Source organism: Microcebus murinus, chromosome 11 (assembly GCF_040939455.1).
Source record: "Microcebus murinus isolate Inina chromosome 11, M.murinus_Inina_mat1.0, whole genome shotgun sequence".
In the NCBI taxonomy this organism is placed as follows: domain Eukaryota; kingdom Metazoa; phylum Chordata; class Mammalia; order Primates; family Cheirogaleidae; genus Microcebus; species Microcebus murinus.
The window spans coordinates 61,099,519-61,121,683 of NC_134114.1; the positions used below are offsets into that span (position 1 = coordinate 61,099,519).

The window sequence follows — 22,165 nt, forward strand, 5'->3', positions numbered from 1 at the left end:
GGAATGCTGGATCCATGACAATTAGGGCATCAGCAATCGTACATGCAGGCAGACATAGGGCTGAATATGTCTGCAGTTCCTTGCACCTGGCATTGTGTGTTGTTGTTATAACAGGTGCCTCAAAAGTCTTTAGTTGAATTTAAAAAGCATAAAGTCATTTAATCTCCAAACCACAAAGCTTCCATCCAATTTTTACGGGCCACAGAGGCTTGTTATCCAAGGCTGTACACTGTGTTTGAACCTACTCCTTATTGCCATCAGAAGCTACTATTTTGAGTATTTTTCATAACTTTCTATATGTAAGTGCTGTGTATTACTAATTAATAATGCTTAATATATCTTAGTGCGTTGTCTTAGTGATTTTTTTGTTTTTGTTTTTTAAGCTGTTTATTATAGAGAGATATAACCCAAGGTTACCGGGGTTAGTAGCCAAGTAAATTACTTGAAATCAAAACAGATGAAAAGGTGAGGGAAATATTTTGAGTATTATTTAGATGTGTTATGTATTATATAACTTTTTATAAGTTAATTTTAAAGTTAGATGGCTATAATTATACCAATAATTAAGTTATATGATGTCTTTTTGTTAACTTCATACTTGTGCTACATTACAAAGAAATCAGCTGGTGGCCTGACAATTTTCTGATTTCTTTGGATTGGGCTAATCATCATTTACATACTAGAATCTTAGTGGTGTCAGGATTTTTAAAAGGAGAAGATAGCCTTGGAGGGGTGATTTTTTGGTAATATCTCCATTTTAGATGAAAAAGGAAAAAAAAAAAAAAAACACTGAGTCCCAGGGTATTGATTTGTCATCACTCAAATCTAGATTTTTGGACTTCGAATTATGCACTCAATATACTACATTGATACCGGCTGCATTCTTCTCTGCTCTCTAAGTACTTTCTATACAAATGCCCTATTCAATTTTGTTTTGCTTACTAAAAACTTTTTTTCTCTTCTTTTTCTTTTTTTGACACAAGGTCTTGCTCTGTTGCCCAGGCTAGAATGTAGTGGCATCAACATAGCTCACTGCAACCTCAAACTCCTAGGCTCAAGTGATACCTCTACCTCAACCTCCTGAGTAGCTGGGACTACTTGCATGCACCTTCATGCCCAGTTAATTTTTCTATTTTTTGTAGAGATATGTTTTGTTATGTTGCTCTGGCTGGTCTCAAACTTCTGGCTTCAAGTGATCCTTCTGCCTCACTTTTCTAAAGTGCTAGGATTACAGGTGTGAGCCACGATACCTGGCCTAAAAGCTTTTTTCTAATTGGATAGTGAGGATTCCCTTTGACATCATAAAATTATAGAAATTTTAAAGATGATTTCATAGTCCTAGCAACGTATAAGCATCCTATGATTCTTTTAATACACTCTAAAATATGTATAACATTATGAAAGAATGGAAGCTGTCTCACAATCATATATGTTTCATTACTTAATCTCTTTTATATTTTCTGTATAGTAAACAGTATGAACATATAAAATATTGGAATTGTGAGTTGGAAATAAGAATATTCCTTCATTTTGCCAAATGTTTCCTAGGGGTCTAGAGGTCACTTGATCCTTGAGAACCTCCCCTTCCACTCTTCTGTAAAGAAATTGTCCAGAGGGCAAGAGAAGCTATTGGCTTTAAAGAAGTTATTAATTCTATGGCTAGAATCCCACCTTTTAAAACTGTAAAAAGGATTAAATTAAACAAGGCTTATTTAATTTGAAAGCTTAAATTCAATTGCTCTCTTACACATTTCCACAAAATTAGTATTGAAATGAAGCTGTATAGGGTTAGATGCAATTTTGACAAAGGTGAACACTAAAATGTGCAGTCTAACAACTCTATTAATTCTACTAACTTTGTCGAATACTATGCAGACTACCTTAAATTAGCAAATATTTTGTGAAATAGACCAAAAGGCCACTTGCTAGGTGACATTGTAACATTTTCTTCCTGTTAGTAATTTATATTATGTCCCCCATTATGAAACCTGAAAACCTTTTTAGTAACTTTAATTACAGATTGTGAATTATTCTTTTTGTATAGTTACCATCAATAAGGTAATGAATACATATACACTATATTCACTATAAAAGGATTTGTGATGTTTTATTTTAAAATAATTTTTAAATTAATCCACGGTAATTCTTAGAGCACTCCTCTCATACTTCTATGTGCAACATCAAAATGAATCAGTATATTCTTTCACAATTTATAAGACCATCATGAGGAATACCCTTGCTCCTGATAGAATGTCATTAAACACCTCAATCAATTTGTTTAATCTGAGCATAAAAGGAAATTTACTTTTGGTGAAAGCCAGTGATAATGGATATAAAAACACATACCATTCTACTAGGAATACAGTTTCATTTGAGAAGATTGGCAAATGACATAGTACACATTTTAAATTATAACTATTTATGATTTCTACTGCCACGTAAGAAGCTGAAAAATCTAATGATACCTAGATAAAGACATTTCAAATTTTTTGTTTGCCAATGCCAATTTATGTAATTTGTCAACACTACTTACAGTTTGCAACCAATCTAACAATGCATACTTTACATTTCATTTCTTTTTTTTACTGGAAATTCCATTTAGAGGAAGTGAAGAATATGTATGCAAATGCTGATTTTTGACTAAAATTGGTGATGTCAAATTACATTTTCCTGAGGTTCCATGATCCACCAGAAAGAAAAAGAAGGGATCTATTCCTTTCCTGGGTATGTACTGCGTGTTTCTACTGTTCTGTTATTTGTCTTATGTAATTCACCTTAATATCTGACACAATTTCTTGCTCCTTTGTTTAGAAACTAACTACAGAAGCTAATAGTCTGATCCTAAAAAAAACTCTGTGAGTTAAATGCCACTTTATTTTTATAACAAGAATTAAAATCTAGTCTAGCCAAGTGTGAGGAATGTCCAGCCTAGGAATCAGGAATGGTTGACTTAGGATCGTTCATTTTAGATGTAGGCAAGATTTTTTTGAAAGGCAGAAACTGCAGTTTAACCTTTGGGAGACTTGGAAACACATTGGTAGGGCTTTTTGCTGAAAGTTTTGGTTAAATTTTAAAGTTTTAGAAAACATCATACACATGAGAGTAATTGAACAACATTCTTTCAGAAGTCTGAGAAATGCCTCTTATTTAGGACTGCCTGTGAACCTGACACACTGTTGCCATGTTCATATAGGAATAGCTTGATTTTATGATTAACACTAACTCAAGAAAGCTAATCAGTGAGATATGATCACTTCTAAAAAATAACACAAGAACATTTACTTGAGAAGCTCCAGACATTTTCATCTTATAGAAGAGATTGGAAGAAACATTAGAGTAATAATAAGAATAAAATGTTAACATGATGGTTGAATACATATGAATTCTAGAAGGACACATAAGAATTCCTTCAAATATATCATGATTAGCCATAAGGGTGTTTTTTTGAGCTTCATTTACTACAATTGTATTTCCAGATATTACCTGATTAGGTTTTAGAAAAACCTATTAGGCTAAAATAAAATTTTCTTTATTCGAGGGTGATATTTTAGATGGTATATAAAGAGCAGTTTCTTAAAAAGTTAATTAGCAAGAGATTGATGATGAAGAAAGGGAATTAAAAGACAGAAATGGCTTTTCTTCTGAAGAGTTATTGCTCAGAATTGATGCATTTTAGTTAAAAATACAACTAAAATATATAAATTCAGAAGCCTCTAAGTTTATACATAAATTCAGAATAAAAATTGATTTCTATAACACCTCTATACCAAAAACTCAAAAACAAAATCATCCTATGTATAGTTATCTATAAAAAATATTAATTTTATTTTCAATAGAAACACTAACAATCATAATAATGTGGAGTTGAACGGTCTATATTCTCTTGAGGGGAAAACACTAAAATAGCCAAAACTCTGGAGCTTTAACGATACATGAGTGGATTAATAAAATGTGGTATATGTATCCCATGGAGTTCTACTCAGCCAATAAAACAATGGTGATCTAGCACTTCTTGTATTATCCTGGATAGAGCTGGAGCCCATTCTACTAAGTGAAGTATCATAAGAATGGAAAAACAAGCACCACATGTACTCACCATCAAATTGATGTTAACTGATCAACACTTAAGTGCACATATAGTAATGACATTCATCAGGTGCCGGGCAGGTAGGAGAGGGGCGGAGGGTATGGGTATATACACACCTAATGGGTGTGGTGTGCACCATCTGGGGGATGGACACACTTAAAGTTCTGATTTGGGTGGGGCAAGGGCAACATATGTAATCTAAAACTTTTACTGCCATAATTTGCTGAAACAAAAAAGATTAAAAAAAAATTCTGAAGCTTTTTCTTGCATGATGTCAGAAAATAAATAAATAAATAAATAAAACAGAAGATATCCATTTACTTTGCCTTGGAGATTCTGATTATATTTTTTTTTTTTTTTTTTTTGAGACAGAGTCTCACTTGTTGCCCAGGCTAGAGTGAGTGTCGTGGTGTCAGCCTAGCTCACAGCAACCTCAAACTCCTGGGCTCAAGCGATCCTCCTGCCTCAGCCTCCCGAGTAGCTGGGACTACAGGCATGTGCCACCATGCCCGGCTAATTTTTTCTATATATATTAGTTGGCCAATTAATTTCTTTCTATTTATAGTAGAGACGAGGTCTCCTCTTGCTCAGGCTGGTTTCGAACTCCTGACCTTGAGCAATCCGCCCGTCTCGGCCTCCCAGAGAGCTAGGATTACAGGCGTGAGCCACCGCGCCCGGCCTGATTATATTTTGATACAACAAAAATATGACATATACTAGAAGAACTGGTCCTTGAATTGACAGAAAATCTGTCATTGACAAAATGAATCAATTTCAGCATGCAAATGACTGGAATAAGACAGTTGAAAAGCCATCTTAGAGTGATGAATGGCCGTTTACACTAAAGATTACACCATGATTCATTTAAAAATATTTGTTTTATTTTTATCTTTCTAAAAAAATGTGCCATTGGTAGTCCCATTATGTGGATATTCCTGGGGTCTACTAACCTTTCTGAGCTATTTGTGGGTTATAAAATATTTTGCCTTATTCCACACAGCATTATGAATCACCAATAATATTAACTATATTTCCTTAATCTGAGAAATGACTCGAATACTATGGAAATTTAGTTTCTGTATTTAAAAAAGGCCATCTCTTTGACATAAGTTTTTTGTATTTCTTTTTCAAATACAATTTAAAATTTTGAGAATATGTAGCAGTTGACCTCTTAAATTGGGGATCAAACTTATATTTGTACTGGCCCAAACTTCTAGTTTGAATTATTTCATTCAACAAATCTTTATAAAATGCCTACCATGTGCCCAGGTATTGTGACAAGTATTTGGTTAGGTGCTGGCCAACAATTTAAGAAATTCAACAATACAGGTGTGTCCCTAGCCCTCATGAAGCAAGCAATCTAGCATAAAAACAGAATTTCCAGTATAGTGTGAGAACTGGTACAGTGAGAGAATTACAGAGGAGATGGTAGTATACAGGACAGAACTTAAGTCAGACATGGAGTAGGATGAAGTTGGCCTCCTTCCTAGAAGAAAGCCTTCCTAGAGAAAGGTATGTCCAAACTGTAGCTGAAGGACTTAAACAACAGAAGGCTGAGAAATTTGTGGGCAGAGGGGCTCTTTCTTTTCTTTTCCTCTAGGAAGAGGACATTTGTAAATAAATGGGAAGAGGGAGCTAGAGCTTGGTTTGAGAAATAAGCAAATTTAGAAAAGTGTGGTAAGAGATGAAATAGGGCCAATTCCTTTCAGGCTATATTAAGGATACTGCATTTTCTTCTGATGCTGAGAGGGAGGAATTGAAGGGTTTTAAATAAGGGAGTAAGAGAATCACATTTGCATTTCAGGAAACACACACAAACACACACACACACACACACACACACACACACACACACATGAATATGTGTGAGTTACTACTTAAGAAATAAGATTTTTAGAACGTAAAACCAGAAAAAGGAAAGCTGATTAAGAGGCTTCTGTAAAAACCCAGGTGAAAGAGGGTAGTAACCACGATCATGGAAGTGGCAACGGAAGTGGTGAGAAGTAAAATGCTTTTATGGTACTTAAATCCATATTTTAAGAGTCTCATGCTCTACTGACTGAGCTAGCCGGGCGGATTAAATCCATATTTTAATATTGAAATCACCAATACTTGTTAATCTGAGAGGTTGGGATTGGTGAGAGAGAAGTTAGGAGAAAAACCACAGGCAGAGGAAGAGTGGACCAGAAAGGACATTGGGAAACATCAGCTAGGAGGATGGAGGAAAAGAAGTCTGGTTGTCACCTAAGTCAAACAAAAGGAATGCATTAAGCAAGAGGTAATAATGTCTTGTTTTTTTTGGAGACAGAGTCTGGCTCTGTTGCCCAGGCTAGAGTGCCATGGCATCAGCCTAGCTTATAGCAACCTCAAACTTCTGGGCTCAGGCAATCCTACTGCCTCAGCCTCCCAAGTAGATTACAGGCATGTGCCACCATGCCGGGCTAATTTTTTTTTCTATATATTTTTTAGTTGTCCAGTTATTTTTTTTTCTGTTTTTTTAGTAGAAACGGGGTCTCGCTCTTACTCAGGCTGGTTTTGAACTCCTGAGCTCAGACGATCCACCTGCCTCTGCCTCCCAGCGTGCTGGGATTACAGGCGTGAGCCACTGCGCCTGGTCGGTAATAATGTCATAAGAGCATGAACAGTGTGTTGCTTGCTCATGTGTCATCACTATTTATCATGTTATGGGATGCTTCATAGGTCTGTCTCTCCAAAAAGAAAGAAAAAAAAAAAAACCCACAACATTTGTTAACTAAATGATTGAATTTAGTAAGCACTGCTATTTGCATGACAAAAACATCAGGTTGGGTGCTGGGATGATATATAGAAAAACATACCCCTGTCTTCATAAAGTTCATAGAACAGAAATAGGAGAAAGACATACATAATTATATTTGTAATGCATGATAGCTTATGAGAGAACTCAATAAGGCTCCAGATAAATGAAGATGCGGAGAGAACGTTAAGGGAATGCAAAGAAAAAAGTGAGTATTTCTAACTGTAAGAATAAGGAAAAGTAATCCCCAGTGAAGAAAAGATTGAAAAGGGACTACAAATTTCAGGTGACCTGCTAAGAACAGTTTCAGTTTTGGCAAATCTAGTTTGATTGCTATTTGAATTATTTTCATGATTTCCAGGAATAAAATGAATTACATTTTTTAAACTTAAGGATACAGCATCAATATCAACGAGTAGGACTCTTATCTTTCAAATGAAGTGATTGTATTATAGAACTGAGCTGTCTGTCTTTTCTTTGCCACAAAAGACATTAACAAACCTGTGCATACTCAAAAGTGCTCCACAGAAAAGTGAATTTCATGAAGATTGTTTTAAAGAGCACTGACTGTAACCTTACTTCATTTGCAAATGATAAATAGACTCTGCAGTATCTATGGTTTCCTTCCATAAGCAAGCTCTGGTAGGAGAATGTGTAATCAAATTGCTCCATTGCTTAGCAACCACAGGTAAAGAGCCAGTATGTCAGGAGTCACGATTCTATGAGAACAATCTACAGGTCAGTGGCATGATTTCGATGCCTGTTAAATTCCTGCTGTCATGCTTTCAAAAGCAATATTAAGGCAAAGCATTAGAGTAGATGAGAGTTAAGATGCAAATGTTCTCCTAATCGATCAATTGACACATACATAGTGTGATATGGTACAATCTTCAGCATCAACCTGACAGTGGCATCTATAAATCAACACCAGAGTAAAAATAACCCATAGATAAGGCTTTATAAGGAATATATGTGTTATTAAACTGGCTAAACCAAACATGAAGTCACATTTAAAATAATGTGAAGGTAATGACCCCCAAATTCACCTAACCAAAGAAGAGAAGCAGTGGGTGGTGAAATAGTTCTGGAAAATTTTACCTGTAACCATTGCGACTGGTCATTGTGGCCAGAGGTCCAGGCATTCACTTTGCCTTGCTTGTCCAGCCTAGCTTTCCTTGGTTCCCAAGTGAACATGTCCATGTTGAGCGTTCTGAAGATGCTGGAGGCAGTGATCTGATAGTCTTGTATATGTCCTGATTTCATACCCAGAGGCTCAGAACAGCCTGAAAGAAAATGAGAAGGGCCCTATAAGAAAAATAATTTATTATCCTGGAACTTTTCTGTGTTCATTTTCGATAGGTAAGAGAAGATTAAACATAATGCTATTCATTCCCCCAAAGGGAGAGCATCTAAATTTTAAAAAAAGGCTATAATCAGAAATAAATCTGAAACAAAATCGAAAAACAAGATAGTCAATTCAGGCTATTTTGTCTGAATATATTTTGGAAAAATTGAAAACAAGACAGACAATTGAAACTACTTTTCTGTGATAAATGATTTTGCAAAATGAAAGCAATGCTGAAATGATCTCTCCTGTCTCATTACTAGAAGCCTCATGACTGTTCCATAGTTTTCAAGAGTTTCATTGTGTCTTTAAAAATGGGACATTTTCTCACAAAGTATATTTGTTTTTCTTTTATTTGTTTTCATAATACTGCAAATGAAAATTCCCTCAGTACAGTGTCATTTTCCCAAACTGCTCCACTATTGTATTCTAAACTGGACAGCATTTTCTTTTTCAAGAAATATGTTAATCTTTAACACTGATTCTTATAGCACCCACATAGCTTCTTCTGAAAGGCAGGAAGCTAATATTTACTCAGTGTGACCATGTGTCAGGCATTGCACAAGTGTAGAATGTAAACTAATAGATAGAAGAAAGTAAGAAAATTCTGGCAAAGACCATTACTGAATAAAGCTCTTAATAAATTCTTATATTTCAATCATACTCAATAACCTCTAAAATTTAGATATTTCAAGAAGATTTTCAAATCTACTACATATAGTTTCAAGTTTAATATGGTGCAAAGTTTGGTTTTCCCTATCTTTGAAAAATAGTGCATGTGTGTGTGTGTATGTATGTGTGTGTGTCTGTATACATATACACACAATTTACCAATCATGAATTGCAACTGTGACAAAATTTCATTTACAAAGTTTGTAATAGGAAGCATGATGCTATCATTATATGAGCCAGTGGCTGAGTCTTCTGTTTCATTTAGGCCAAGAAACTCTCAAGGTATGTTTGATCATCAAGGAAGCAAAGATAAAAAGGTGAAACTTTAACCAAAACAGTACCTTCTTCTCATGCTTTATTGATCTCCCACTTCCCAGCTGTGTAGTCTTGTACCTGTTATTTAACCATTTTGTGTCTCAGTTTTCCCTTCTGCAGACTGGTGATAATAGAAACTGCCTCAAAGAAGAGTTCTAAGAAATTAATTAATAGATATAAACTACTTAGAAAGAGCGATGGCACATAGCTAGCACTCAGTAAGTGTTAGCTATTTTTATTATTTTGGTAAAACTCATTCCAACAGACAGTAATATTAAGTCCCCCAATATTAGCATATTAGTGAGCATTAAAGAATATCGTATGTCTGGGTTTGCAGTTTCTAAAACTAGACCACTCTAAGTCTAATCTCTAAAAGAGATGATCTAGAACTCTTCATTGATAAATAATTCTTAACTACAATTAATTGCTTTCTGTCCTGGTCAATATAGATCACTTCTTCCTTCTGGAGGCTACTGCATGTTTACCTCCATCTTCTAGGAAATGCCTATCCTATGCAAACATACAAAAAATGACAATTGAGGATTATGTTTATTAGCACAAGTGAGTTTTGGCATAGGAGACATATATCTTAGGTTCCATGATAAAAAGAGCTCTAAAACCTGAATATAAATTCTGGGTAACAAAAATGTCATAACAAATCTCAAAGATTCTAGAAAGTTCTGTTAGCCATAGTGGCATGCTGTTTATCTTCAGGCAGTTCCAAAATATCATGCATTGTTTACATTATAGACTTCTGACTTGTTCTTTTATTCCCATCCCTGATTCCACCTCTATTTCTCCCACCAAGTCTTTATAAAATTTTGCTTACAAAGAAAAACTTTGCTTACAAGGCAAAAGAAAAAGTAGTTGTTTTTCTCCTTTTGCGATATAACATAATAATGAAGTATTGAATAGAAGAGGAATGCCTTTACTTTTACCATTATTGCCTAACCATAAAGTTCATTTCATACTCATTCTGATCTCTAGTACTTAGCCCAGAAGACTATCCAAATAATTAGTTGTTCAAAGAATGAATGGATGAGTATTTGTCCTCTAATTATGGTCATAATCTATTTCATTCTAAACATCTTAAGTTTAGAATGAAATAGATTATGACCACAAATATTGTAAACATCTTAAGTTTAGAATGGAATAAAGATGTTTAGAATGAAATATCTCCATATATCTTTCAGAGATTTAGGAGATGATCTTTTTAAGTATCTGAGAAGAGATTAACTGCTGATCTTCTGTGGAGGCCCAAAGATCTTATAACAATTTAGTGAATACAATAAGGCAGCCTTGGGCTTTACAGTGTTGCATTGGTCTCTGGGAAATAGTCCTTTACATTACATTAGTGTTTATTTCTAAGTGTTCTAGGTAACCTTTCTGCCAATGTGCCTCATCCTATTTTTACTCTTTACCCATATGATTTCATGCATCTAAATTAATTAACTCTTTTACCAGTGTGGACAGCACCTGCTCAAAATGAAGTATTAATGAAACTGATATTTCTATAGTGAAGTGCCCCAGCTTTTAAAAGCATCCACTGAGAGACACTGCTCTCTGCATGCAAGTTCAAAATCAATTTGCAGGGTTCAGAGACAGGACCCTACTTTTTTTTTGAGAAAATAAAATCTGTAAAGTGTCAGGCGTATCCTCTTGTCAAACTTGGAAATAAAATATACTCACACCTTAGGGGTGTAACTGCGCCATGTATGAAAGACTGATCTTCATGAATCAAATGACTGAAAAGTTGGGGAAGGTGATGTTCAGTAACTAAAAACCAGGAAGCCTGCAGTAGACCTCATCATATTGTGGCTTACTCTTGATTGCTTTATGATGAATGGCTTAGGGATGACACTGGCCTGTGGTGATATAGTGACATGTAATACAAACATTGTATAGCAATAATTCTGCTAAGATTGATTGGCAGTCAATAGGACTGGTTGAATTACCAAAATAAGGGAACGGATCTCTGTTAGAATAATTAATGGTACTAAAACTGCATGTTGGTTGCTCAAACAAAACAAAACAAACAAACAAAAGAAACCCAATATGGAATATGAAAATGTGATTCTTAAAATAGGTTGACTCAACTGGCCAAATTACTCTAGTTACTTGAAATGTAATGGGTTTATTTTTAATATTAATAGTAACTTTGTTTTGCTTACAAATCAGTCCCTTTCTAGGCACCACAAATAAGTCTAAGAAGGGCAACAAATATAAAGTATGGACTTTAACCTATAGGCAAGTTTTTTTTTTTTTGAGACAGTCTCACTTTGTTGCCCAGGCTAGAGTGAGTGCCATGGCATCAGCCTAGCTCACAGCAACCTCAAACTCCTGGGCTCAAGCAATTCTGCTACCTCAGCCTCCCGAGTGGCTGGGACTACAGGCATGCGCCACCATGCCTGGCTAATTTTTTCTCTATATTTTTAGTTGGTCAATTAATTTCTTTGAATTTATAGTAGAGACGGGGTCTTGCTCTTGCTCAGATTGGTTTCGAACTCCTGACCTGGAGCAATCCGCCTGCCTCGGCCTCCCAGAGTGCTAGGATTACAGGGGTGAGCCACCATGCCCCGCCTAGCAAGTTTTTGAAATGAATACAAAGTCCACAATTATCTCTTTGCAGGAACTTGTCATCCTATTTTTAACTAAATGGCATTGTTTAAAGTTTGGTAAAGGCTTTTCCACACTTTAACATTATACTAAAAATTGACACCCACATGAATTTTTAGTTTCCTTCACAGTTATTTAAATAAAATAACTTCAGGCTACTGCAGCAAGGATAGTTGTAAATTTTGATGCCAGAATTACAGGAACATCCACTAAAAATATAACACAGTGAAATGCCTAGACAAGATTTTCTATTTAGCTTATAATCTAGTTATATTAAAATGAGGCCACTGTAAGATCCACATATTAAGTCTTCACCTTTAAATCTAGTATCGATGCTCTGGAGGAAGAGAATATTTAACTCTGAGTCCTTTGATAGATTATCCTTAAGCTGGATAACCACTATTTGTACAATAAGCAGGTTGCTAGCTAAGAATGACCCAAGAATGAATTTATAGTAGCAATCTTGGTATTGAAGTAGTGTCCTCTTGGGAGTAATGATAAATTTACATGTTTCATAAAACCTAAAAAAAAAAAGTTCTTATGGTAGATGGACAAAAATAAAGCTTAATTTTCTGTGCCGTACAGCGTAACTTTCACTGCAATTTATGAGGTCGGGCAGATTCCAGTTTTTACTGAACTTTTGTCACAAAACATAAATCACAGTTACTACCAAAAACAATGAGACACATTTCAAATTGACTGTAGTTTCCCATGAGAAACCCTTGCACTTTCTTTGACCACTCAACAAAATCTATTACTGTTTCTGTATTAATTTTACCCGGTAACATGTTTTAGAACTTGTTTATCTCACACATAAATACACACGGGTTCCCAAGGAACCACGTCGTAGACATTTTGGAGAAGAAATAAATGTCTATGAGTGTTGCATTTGCAGGTTAGTAGCAGGCTACATACAAATACACTTCTTTTTTAGAGAGATACCAGAAATAAGTAATATGAGACTCACCTGACAGTTCGCAGCCAAGAAGTTCCATTCGCAAAGTGCAGTGCCTTCGACAAACCTGGGGATAGAGTCTTACATACTGAGCTTTTATGGGAGGTGTGAAAGAGTTAGCGTACGGTGTGTTGTTATCAACATTTCCACGGAACACCTGTGCAAAGACAGAATACAGAGTTTTGAATTATTAATTGCCACAGCTTCTTTACCTATTTTCACACATTGACCCTATTCATTACCCAAAATAATCCTTCAAAGGCTGGATTAAATAATTTGAGAGCATGGAGCATTTCAGAAGCACCCTGCCATCAGCAGTGAATATAAAACCCATACATAAAATCCTAATGAAAGCCACAAACCACTGTGGCCTAAGGCATAATCTATCCTCCACTATGATGGCTTTGTCAATTTTAAGGCCAGCCCCTCAGAGCCAGGGTAGTGGTTTTCTCTCTCTGTCTCTCTCTCTCTCTCTCTCTTTCTTTCTTTCTTTTTTTTTTTTTTTTACAAATAGGCACTTTAAATCTTTCAAGTTACTCTCAGTCTGTTCATTTTGCTACCGAGTATTTATACGTTGTTGGGTAGGAAATAGTCTTTACTACTGCTTTCTGACCAGTCTCTCTAATGCTATAATCAGATTTATGATCCTTTAAAGGGTTTGACTCATCAAGATTACATCTTTATCAATCAGTCCCAGATCACTGAATAAGAGAATTATAGGTTTTTTAAATATATCTCCAGTGAATAACTATGTTTCCCACTAGAAATGAAGTACTAAAATGTATCATTTTTGTATTCCTTTAAATTTCATTCTTATTTTTCCTTTTATGTAAACTTGATAATTCAAAAACTTTTTTTTTTAATTTCAGCATATTATGGGGGTACAACTGTTTAGGTTACATACATTGCCTTTGCTCCACCCGAGTCAGAGCTTCTAGTGTGTCCATCCCCCAGACAGTGCACACCGCACCCATTAGGTGGGAGTATACCCAGCTCCCCTCCCCCTCCCCTCTGCCCTACAACTGATGAATGTTACTTATGTGCATATAAGTGTTGATCAATTAATATCGATTTGTTGGTGAGTACATGTGATGCTTGTTTTTCCATTCTTGTGTTACTTCGCTTAGTTTAAATTCATTTAAGAGATCAATTTAAAAACCCTTTTATACAATTTATTCGAGTCTAGTATAATGCTTTTTCTTTTTAAGGGAAGATCTGCAATACTGATATTTTTAATGTTAAACTTTTTGAGGAAGAATTAATAAAAGAATTGGGAATATCATAAGAAAAAGAAAGGAAATGTTGAGCATTATATCCACTTCTAAAATACTTTATTCTGCTAAACAAAAATCTTTTTGTAATATGAAGTATACAAATATACATATCTTTTCTATGATTTGGTGCTTTTAAGTTTGGAACCAGCACTTATTTAAGAAAAGTGCTAATTTGTAAAAGCAACAGAAATAAAATTGAAAGCTGACTGTTGTTAAAATAGAGCTCAATAAAGCTAACTTTGTAGGATCACCAATTACAATCTGAGAAAATCTTAAATGTCAGCCACTGTAAATTATAACTTGGAAAAAGTCCTTCTTCTTTAAAGCTACTAGTCAAATTAAAAACAAAACGTATCGGTAATTATTTTCTATATAAGGCTTCTCTGGAATACTCTGTTGTCACTTGATAATCAATGATTTTACTTTTAAATTAAGTAGGTTAAGTCAATCTTACCATGTCTTCATTGGTGCCTTTCACTTTGTACATTGCCCAAGTCTTTCCATCATTACTGTAGGCAATTTTGTAGGATTTTATATACTCTGGGCTTCCAATCCTCTTGGCTCCTTGAGTGATCACTCCAGTAACTCTCATTTTTCTTTGCAAATTTATCTGAAGAGAAAAGGCATAATCAACAATAATCTCATTGCTTTAAGATTAATACTGACAGTATTGATTTTGGAAATAGAACATTTTGATTTATTATAATAGTTTAGATTAAAAATAATATGAAAAGCTAATAATTTTCTTATACTTTAAAAAAAATAAATATTTAAAACAGGCATATATTAACTTTACCTTCAAAATCTCTTTCTACAATGGAATACTTTTTTAAAGTAAAGCAATATATGTGGACAGGTTTTGATAAGAGCAATGTACCCCAAAAATATAAGTATAGAAAGCATTTGGTTGATTATGCTATGCAAGTGTGACTTAGTCAACTGAAAAATGGAAATATTCTTTTGTCAAAATAACCTCAGTGTCATTTGTATGAAACTCTAATGTCAACATAACTGTCAATGTGTCTAAAGTGATTTAAGCTTCTAGAAATTTCCATTTAAAATAAAACCTGAAAATATCACTGAGATCTTCAATTACTAGATAAGAAAACAAAGAAAATGATGATGTCAAAAACAAAAATATAATGTCTCTTCAGTTTCTGGATCTTTATACTGTATTCTCTGGAGTTAGTTTAGTTTTTCACCAAACAGTTGCTTTTCTCTTCAATTTATCACATGGAAACTTTCTAACCAGGATTTTCTCTCCACATACACCCCTATTCCAAATCACTTTACAGAAGTCTACTGCAGGAGTAATAGATATCTAATAAAATTTTTAATATTCTTATGTGTAAAGAAATATTTTTGACATGTAATTAAATTAAATAACTACAGTGTAGAAAAAAATGCTTTATTCACATATGGTAAACATTAAAGTTTGCTCCATTCATTATAATATGCCTTTGTAATGTCTGTAAAATCTTAAACTTAGTAGAAAGGTTTTGTTTCAATGTTCTTAATAAATTGCTATAAAGTGCCCCTCTCCACCAGTATAAATCAGAAAAAATTAAATGTGTCATAAGGCAATAGTAAGTTAATAATTCACAGACTATTTTCCTGAGCAAACCAGAAAACACTCAGATTTCTGTATGTGATTAGGGTTTTTCTACTCTAGGATGAGGCTCTGAGAGTTAACATTTGAAAGGGTACAGAGTGTGCCTGATGAAACCAGCCACTCTACAATCAGTTTCTGAATTTCCCAAAGTCTCTTCTTCCCTCCCTGAACATCATGAGGCCCCCCTCCAAGTGCTGCTCACAAGGCGATTCTAGGTCTTTCTCATATATAAAGAAAGCCTGGAATTTTGACGAGTTAAAGAACTTGGGTGGGGTAGTCCCCAGCCTCTTAGCCGGTGAGCATGCCCCTCTTTCACTCTTACAACACAGACCTTAAACATAATATCTATTTTTTTTTTTTTAAAGTTTGGGTCGATGGTTCCTTTTATTCTCTAACAATGCTGAGTAGATTGACTCAGACAGCCAATTTTTGCTTTTATCATTTCAATGCTCAGACATTAAAATAATTGCGAACATGAATACATTTTAGCCCCGTTATTGTTTGGAGGCTCAAAAAGAAAACATCCCTCATGAATGTAAATTTTACTTACTACTTTTAATATTTATCTCCATTAGTCCTCTAAAGATTGATTTTGGAGTTTTAACTGTGCAATTTGGAATAGGGAATTTCTGAAAGACACTTTAGTATGTTAGGTAAATTAGTACATTGCTATGGAAGAGCAAGATTCTTTAAGTACCTTAGATATGACAGTTTTTCTTTTTTAATTCTGAGACCCTTCATGGCCTAAACCCTCCCAATACACACAGTGTAAACAGTGGACACTGCGAATCATGTTTCCCCTCATTTTGGAGGCCAAGTTTTACATTCGATGTTTCTGAGAATTCCTTTCCTCAATTATCTTTTATCTTGTTTCAATTATCTTGTTTATACCTCTTGGAGACGGCCAAATTATCTCTGCGAGAGTTTTGGCTGATGAGCTATATGCTAATTTTCTAACATTTAAATTGTAAAAGTATAATAGGATCAAAAAATAAAAATAAAAATCTGAGTTCATGTTTTTCTCTAAATCATTAGAAATGATGTTTTAAAAGATTTCTATTTGCTTTAATACTTAGAAGCTCTGAATATATATTTTAGGGAAATAGAATTCCAAAGAGTAAAGAATCACCCAACCTACATTTAGTAGGTATCTGAAATTAAATATTCAGGCTACTTTCATTAAACACAAAATAAAGACCAAAGGTTTATTTATAGATACAGGTTCTGGATCACTAAGTTTTAGTAATTCCTGGGTTTTAGACTTTTGACTTCTCATGTATCTAGCACTATTAAGCTTGGATAATAATGAATTCAGTATAAAGGGGCAAAGATTTCATCATTTTGGTCATACTCAAATTTTTTTTTTTTTTTTTTTTTTTTGAGACAGAGTCTCGCTTTGTTGTCCAGGCTAGAGTGAGTGCCGTGGCGTCAGCCTAGCTCGCAGCAACCTCAAACTCCTGGGCTCAAGTGATCTTTCTGCCTCAGCCTCCCGAGTAGCTGGGACTACAGGCATGCGCCACCATGCCCGGCTAATTTTTTTTATATATATATCAGTTGGCCAATTAATTTCTTTCTATTTATAGTAGAGATGGGGTCTCGCTCTTGCTCAGGCTGGTTTTGAACTCCTGACCTTGAGCAATCCGCCCGCCTCGGCCTCCCAGAGAGCTAAGATTACAGGCGTGAGCCACAGCGCCCGGCCCATACTCAAATTTAATGCCAGGAATTTATGTTTCTGTAAGAAATAAACTAAGCCTTGGAGGAAAGTAATAACACAATTTTAGAAACACCACCACTACAAACACCTCCAGCAGGTAAACCCTGCTCCAATACCATCGTTTGATCTCTTTGCTAAATGGTGATCTCAGGTTTATTCTGCCTATATGAACCATCCCACATACATTAAAGGTCTACTGAGGATTACATGTGAAATTCCTAAATTATTCTCTATGAACTTGATGGATACTGGGATGTGAAATAAAATATCTTCATTTATATATCTGGTTCAGGGAAATTATTGTTCCACTGGGTTGTAGGAACATGATATGACTTTTTTTTTTTTTAAAAAAAAACGCATTCTAAAGTGTTTTGAGAGAACTATTTTCCCTGAATGAATATAAACAGGAAGAAGAATAACCTGGATCTAAAATCCCTAGAACCTATATGCTAAGGGTAGGGAAAAGGGAGGACAGGATCAATGAGTCTCAGTGCTGATTTTGTCACCTCGTGCTTATATAATCTTGGACAATTTGTTTAAGCTTTTTGGAATTTAAGTTCCTGCCTTGTAAAAGGGGTTTGAATAAAATTATTATAGGTGAAGATTATATGATATATGCATGTAAAAAACTTAACACCATTTGCCACCTAGAAAGCTCTTAGACCATTTGCTTTTGGTTTGATTTTTAGTTTTTGATCTTTTTGCTTTTTGAGACAGGGTTTTGATCTGTCACCCCAGGGTGGAGAGCGGTGGCACAATCATAGCTCACTGCAACCTCAAACTCCTGGGCTCAAGTGATTCTCCCATCTTAGCCTACCAAGTAGTGGGATTATAGGTACATGCCACCATACCCAGCTAATTTTTATTTTTTATTTTTGTAGAGATGGGCTCTCTCTAGGTTGCCCAGGCTGGTTTCAAACTCTTGGCCTCCAGTGATGCTCCTGCCTCCTAAAGTGCAGGGATTATAGGCGTGAGCCACCACACTCAGCCTGTTTCTTAAATTTTAACATAGGTAGGTTGTTCGATTTTAGTTGCTGCATGGAATGTGAAATCTACCAATGAACTTCTCACTTTTCTTGTGTAAAAATCCATTGGTCTATCTCCACATTTTGAATGGATCTTTTATCCATGTAAGGTTTTATAACATTATGCATTGGACATTTGCAAAATATTGGCTCACTGAGCTATGCAGATTCTCTAAGTGATGATACATTTTATTATATAATATCAAAAATCATATTAATTAATATTACCACCAACTTCATCAGAAAGTTTTTACTTATTGTAAACTATCAAGCTCACCCTGGCAGTTACAGGTTTTCCATCATTCTAGTTTTCACTTGGAATTTCTAATTTTATTACTAGCAGCAAATACTGTCAGCTGTTTTTTTTTGATGTGGCAAGATTGCTTTGTTCACTTTCGAGAAAATGTCTGCCTAATATCCAGGAATGAAGAGCTATGGTTGGTTTATCAATTGTTCTTTGAAGTAAACATGATACCAAAAAAGTGGGCAAGGAGGTAGTTTATATTGAAACTTACATGATCTCACAAGAACTTTTCCTGGTGACAATGCTCACACATCGGTACTCAGAAGAAGTGCTTTATATGTAATTGCTTTTTCATCACACAGAATATTAAAGACTTAACAAAGCATTCAAACATTTAATAAAATTAGTTATCATTACTACTTCATCAAGGACATTCTTGAATGAATTAGATATTCTTTTTTTACCCTTACATGTGAATGATAGAGATAAATTCAATTATGATAGCACAGTTTGGTGCCACTCTCATGATTTGTGCTAAGGGACTAGCAGCTTCATGAACCATTTTTTTGTGGCTTCAGTGCAAACGTTAATACAGTGAAAATGGCAAAGATAGTCTTAGAAATATTATGAAAATCATGTTGACCTGTGATCGTATTGAATGGATCTCTGGGACACCCTATCTGTGCAGGGTATATGTGAACTGCACTTGCAGTTGAGAGCTACTGACCTGAAATATACAAGTTTTTTTTTTCTTTTCTTACAAATCACACACACACACACACACACACACACACACAACTCAACGAGATGAGGAAACCAGTGGAAAATATAGCAAAGGATATAAAAGGCAATTCAGAGAAATCTTTCAGTATGAATTAAATAATGTAAATTAAAAAGGGATATAGCAATTTATAGCCAACAGAATGGCAAAACAAAAATTTCAAATAATATCAAGTGTTGGTGAAGTATTCTGATGTTGACAGTGGGAGTGAAAACTGGCGTAGTTATTTCCCTCTATTACTTGTTAGTAAAATTAAGCAACAGTATTTCTGAGTATTTTGCATAAGTACTCAAACAGAAGTGTATACACATATTTATTGTAAAAATTTTTATGATAGAAAAGAGGAGCATCTTAAGTGGATATCCTCAGAGGAAGAGAGAATTAAAATATAAAATGGATGTGTATATCCAAACATGCATAGGCGTATGCTCTTGCCCAATAGATATACTCTCTAAGAATCAGAAATGATGAACTGGATTTACACAAGGCTGTCTAAAAATACAGAAGAATGTATGAAAAAGAAAGGTTAGAATGAAATGCACAACATACCACATATGTAAATTTAAAAACACACATTATGATATAATATTGTGTGCTTCCCAATAATTCACTTGTGTAAATAAATATAAGGAAGATAAAATGGAAGGTTACATATCAACTACTAGATTAGGCTCACAGAGGGGAAGAGAAACAGGAAGGAAAGCGGGGAACAAATAACCATTTAATATTAAATGGGAAGATATCTTGCTTGGACCAATGATAATAATGTGCCTTGAAATAAGGAGGTGTAGTCTTTAATCAGTGCTGGCAGATGATATGCAATGTGAGGGAAGGAATCATTGACTCACTCTTTTGTTCTCAAGGAAAATGACGCAAGCACTGCCATCTTATGAAATTGTAGTTACCTACAAATGTATTTTCTCAGACTTGTTCCCTGGCATAAAATATAGTGCATAAGCATTTCAAATATTTTATTATATACTATAATACTTAAAAGTATTTATGGTTATAATTTAGGCAAAAGCTTAAATAGGCAATTAGCTTTAAAAACAGGTAATTATTTTTCTATAACTCAAACTCAAACTTGTTACTAAAAGTTGAGATGTATTTAATTAATGCATTCAAGTGTGTGTCTGACTGGTAATTGGTATCCCTTCACAAAAATAATCCCAATATAGGAGCAAACACAGTTTGCAAAAAGAAACTACTTTCTTATCTTATTAAAAGCATTCAGTTTATTAAAAGTTTTGATATTTAGGTTTGATAAAAGTTTTGATATTCACTAAAGAGGAAAGAATTCCTTTTTTGAAGAAACTCTAAGAATCATTGCCAATCGAAGATTAATTAGGAAAAAATTAATGACTGATTCAGAACTTATTCTTAGGAAAATCAAGTTATAATCAAACATTTAGTGGTCATTTACCTTGTAAATATTGAGGCACATACAGAAACAATAGCTTGTGAGTTGCTATATAAAAATGTACCATTGAAGTTTAGATAACAAATTGGAGTTATAATGAAATAAACACATAGAACTTATATAATAATAGTACTCTATATGAATCATTATGCATAAGAATATGTTATCATAATATGTACAAATGTCAGACAATTTATTTAAATTAACTATTGAGTGCTAGTGAATAGAGATTACTGAAGTAGTAACTTTTTTTTTTAATGGTGAGGGCTGTAGGTTATTACATACATAATAAAAGTATCAGCTAGGGGCTGAACATGATGGCTCACGCCTGTAATCCTAGCACTCTAGGAGGTCGAGACGGGAGGATCGCTTGAGCTCAGGAGTTCGAGACCAGCCTCAGCAAGATAGAGACTCCATCTCTATTGAAAATAGAAAAATTATCCAGGCATCATGGCATGCACCGGTAGTCCCTGTAGTAGCCTGTAGCTACTCAGGTGGCTGAGGCAGGACAATTGCTTGAGACCAAGAGTTTGAAGATACAGTGAGCTATGATGACATGCCACTGTCCTCTACCCTGGGCAACAAAGAAAAACTCTGTCTCAAAAAAAATATATCAGGTAAAATATTAAGTAATAATGGAGTCTGCATGATACGATGAGACTGATCTATCTTCCATAATGAGAATTGCAAAAAACATGAGTTCTAATATTTAGTTTTTGATCCTGGTTCCAGACACAAGACCGCCTAAAACCTTTACAATTTCCTGAGTGGTAAGAATGTTGATCACAAAGCTCCTAAAACCCCTTAGAATTTCCTGGGTGATAGGAACCTCTTTTGTTCTAAAGAGGAGGTCTATGAGTGGTCTCTTGGTGGGCTCCCTGATGGCCTCAGGATGGGGGTCGGTTGCTAGGGGAACCGACCATGTGATTAGATAGTTGTAAGTTTCTACCCCCAACCTCTGAGAAGAGGATGTCTAGGTAGAGGTTGAAGGTTATGATGATCACACTGGCCAAGGATTTATTTAGTCAAGCCTATGTAATGAAACCTCCATAAAACCATAAAAGGACACGATTCAGAGAGCTGAAAAGTTGCTGAACATATGGAAGTTCCCAGATAGGGCACACAGGAGAGGGCAAGGAAGCTCCCCTTCCCCTATATCTCACTCACTCTAAGCATCTTTTCATCTGGCTGTGCATCTGTATCCTTCGTAATATCCTTCATAATACCCCAGCAAAAGTCAGTTCTACAGGCCATATTAGGAAATTAATTGAACCTAAGGATGGGGTAGTGGGAACCCTGATTTACAGCGAGTTGGTCAGAAGAATAGGT

The 22,165-nt window shown here is 34.9% G+C and overlaps 1 protein-coding gene across 2 annotated transcripts in view; it reads right to left on the reverse strand.

Annotated features, from left to right (window-relative positions):
* Positions 1–22,165, reverse strand: part of EDIL3 (EGF like and discoidin domains 3) — a 422,082-nt gene that overhangs the window by 89,300 nt on the left and 310,617 nt on the right. For both annotated transcript variants that reach the window (XM_012784391.2, XM_012784390.2), the window contains 3 exons: positions 14,495–14,650; positions 12,779–12,923; positions 7,962–8,146 (listed from right to left, as the gene is read on the reverse strand). In XM_012784391.2, coding sequence (XP_012639845.1) covers positions 7,962–8,146; positions 12,779–12,923; positions 14,495–14,650 — 486 coding nt within the window. The remainder of the gene's footprint in view (positions 1–7,961; positions 8,147–12,778; positions 12,924–14,494; positions 14,651–22,165) is intronic.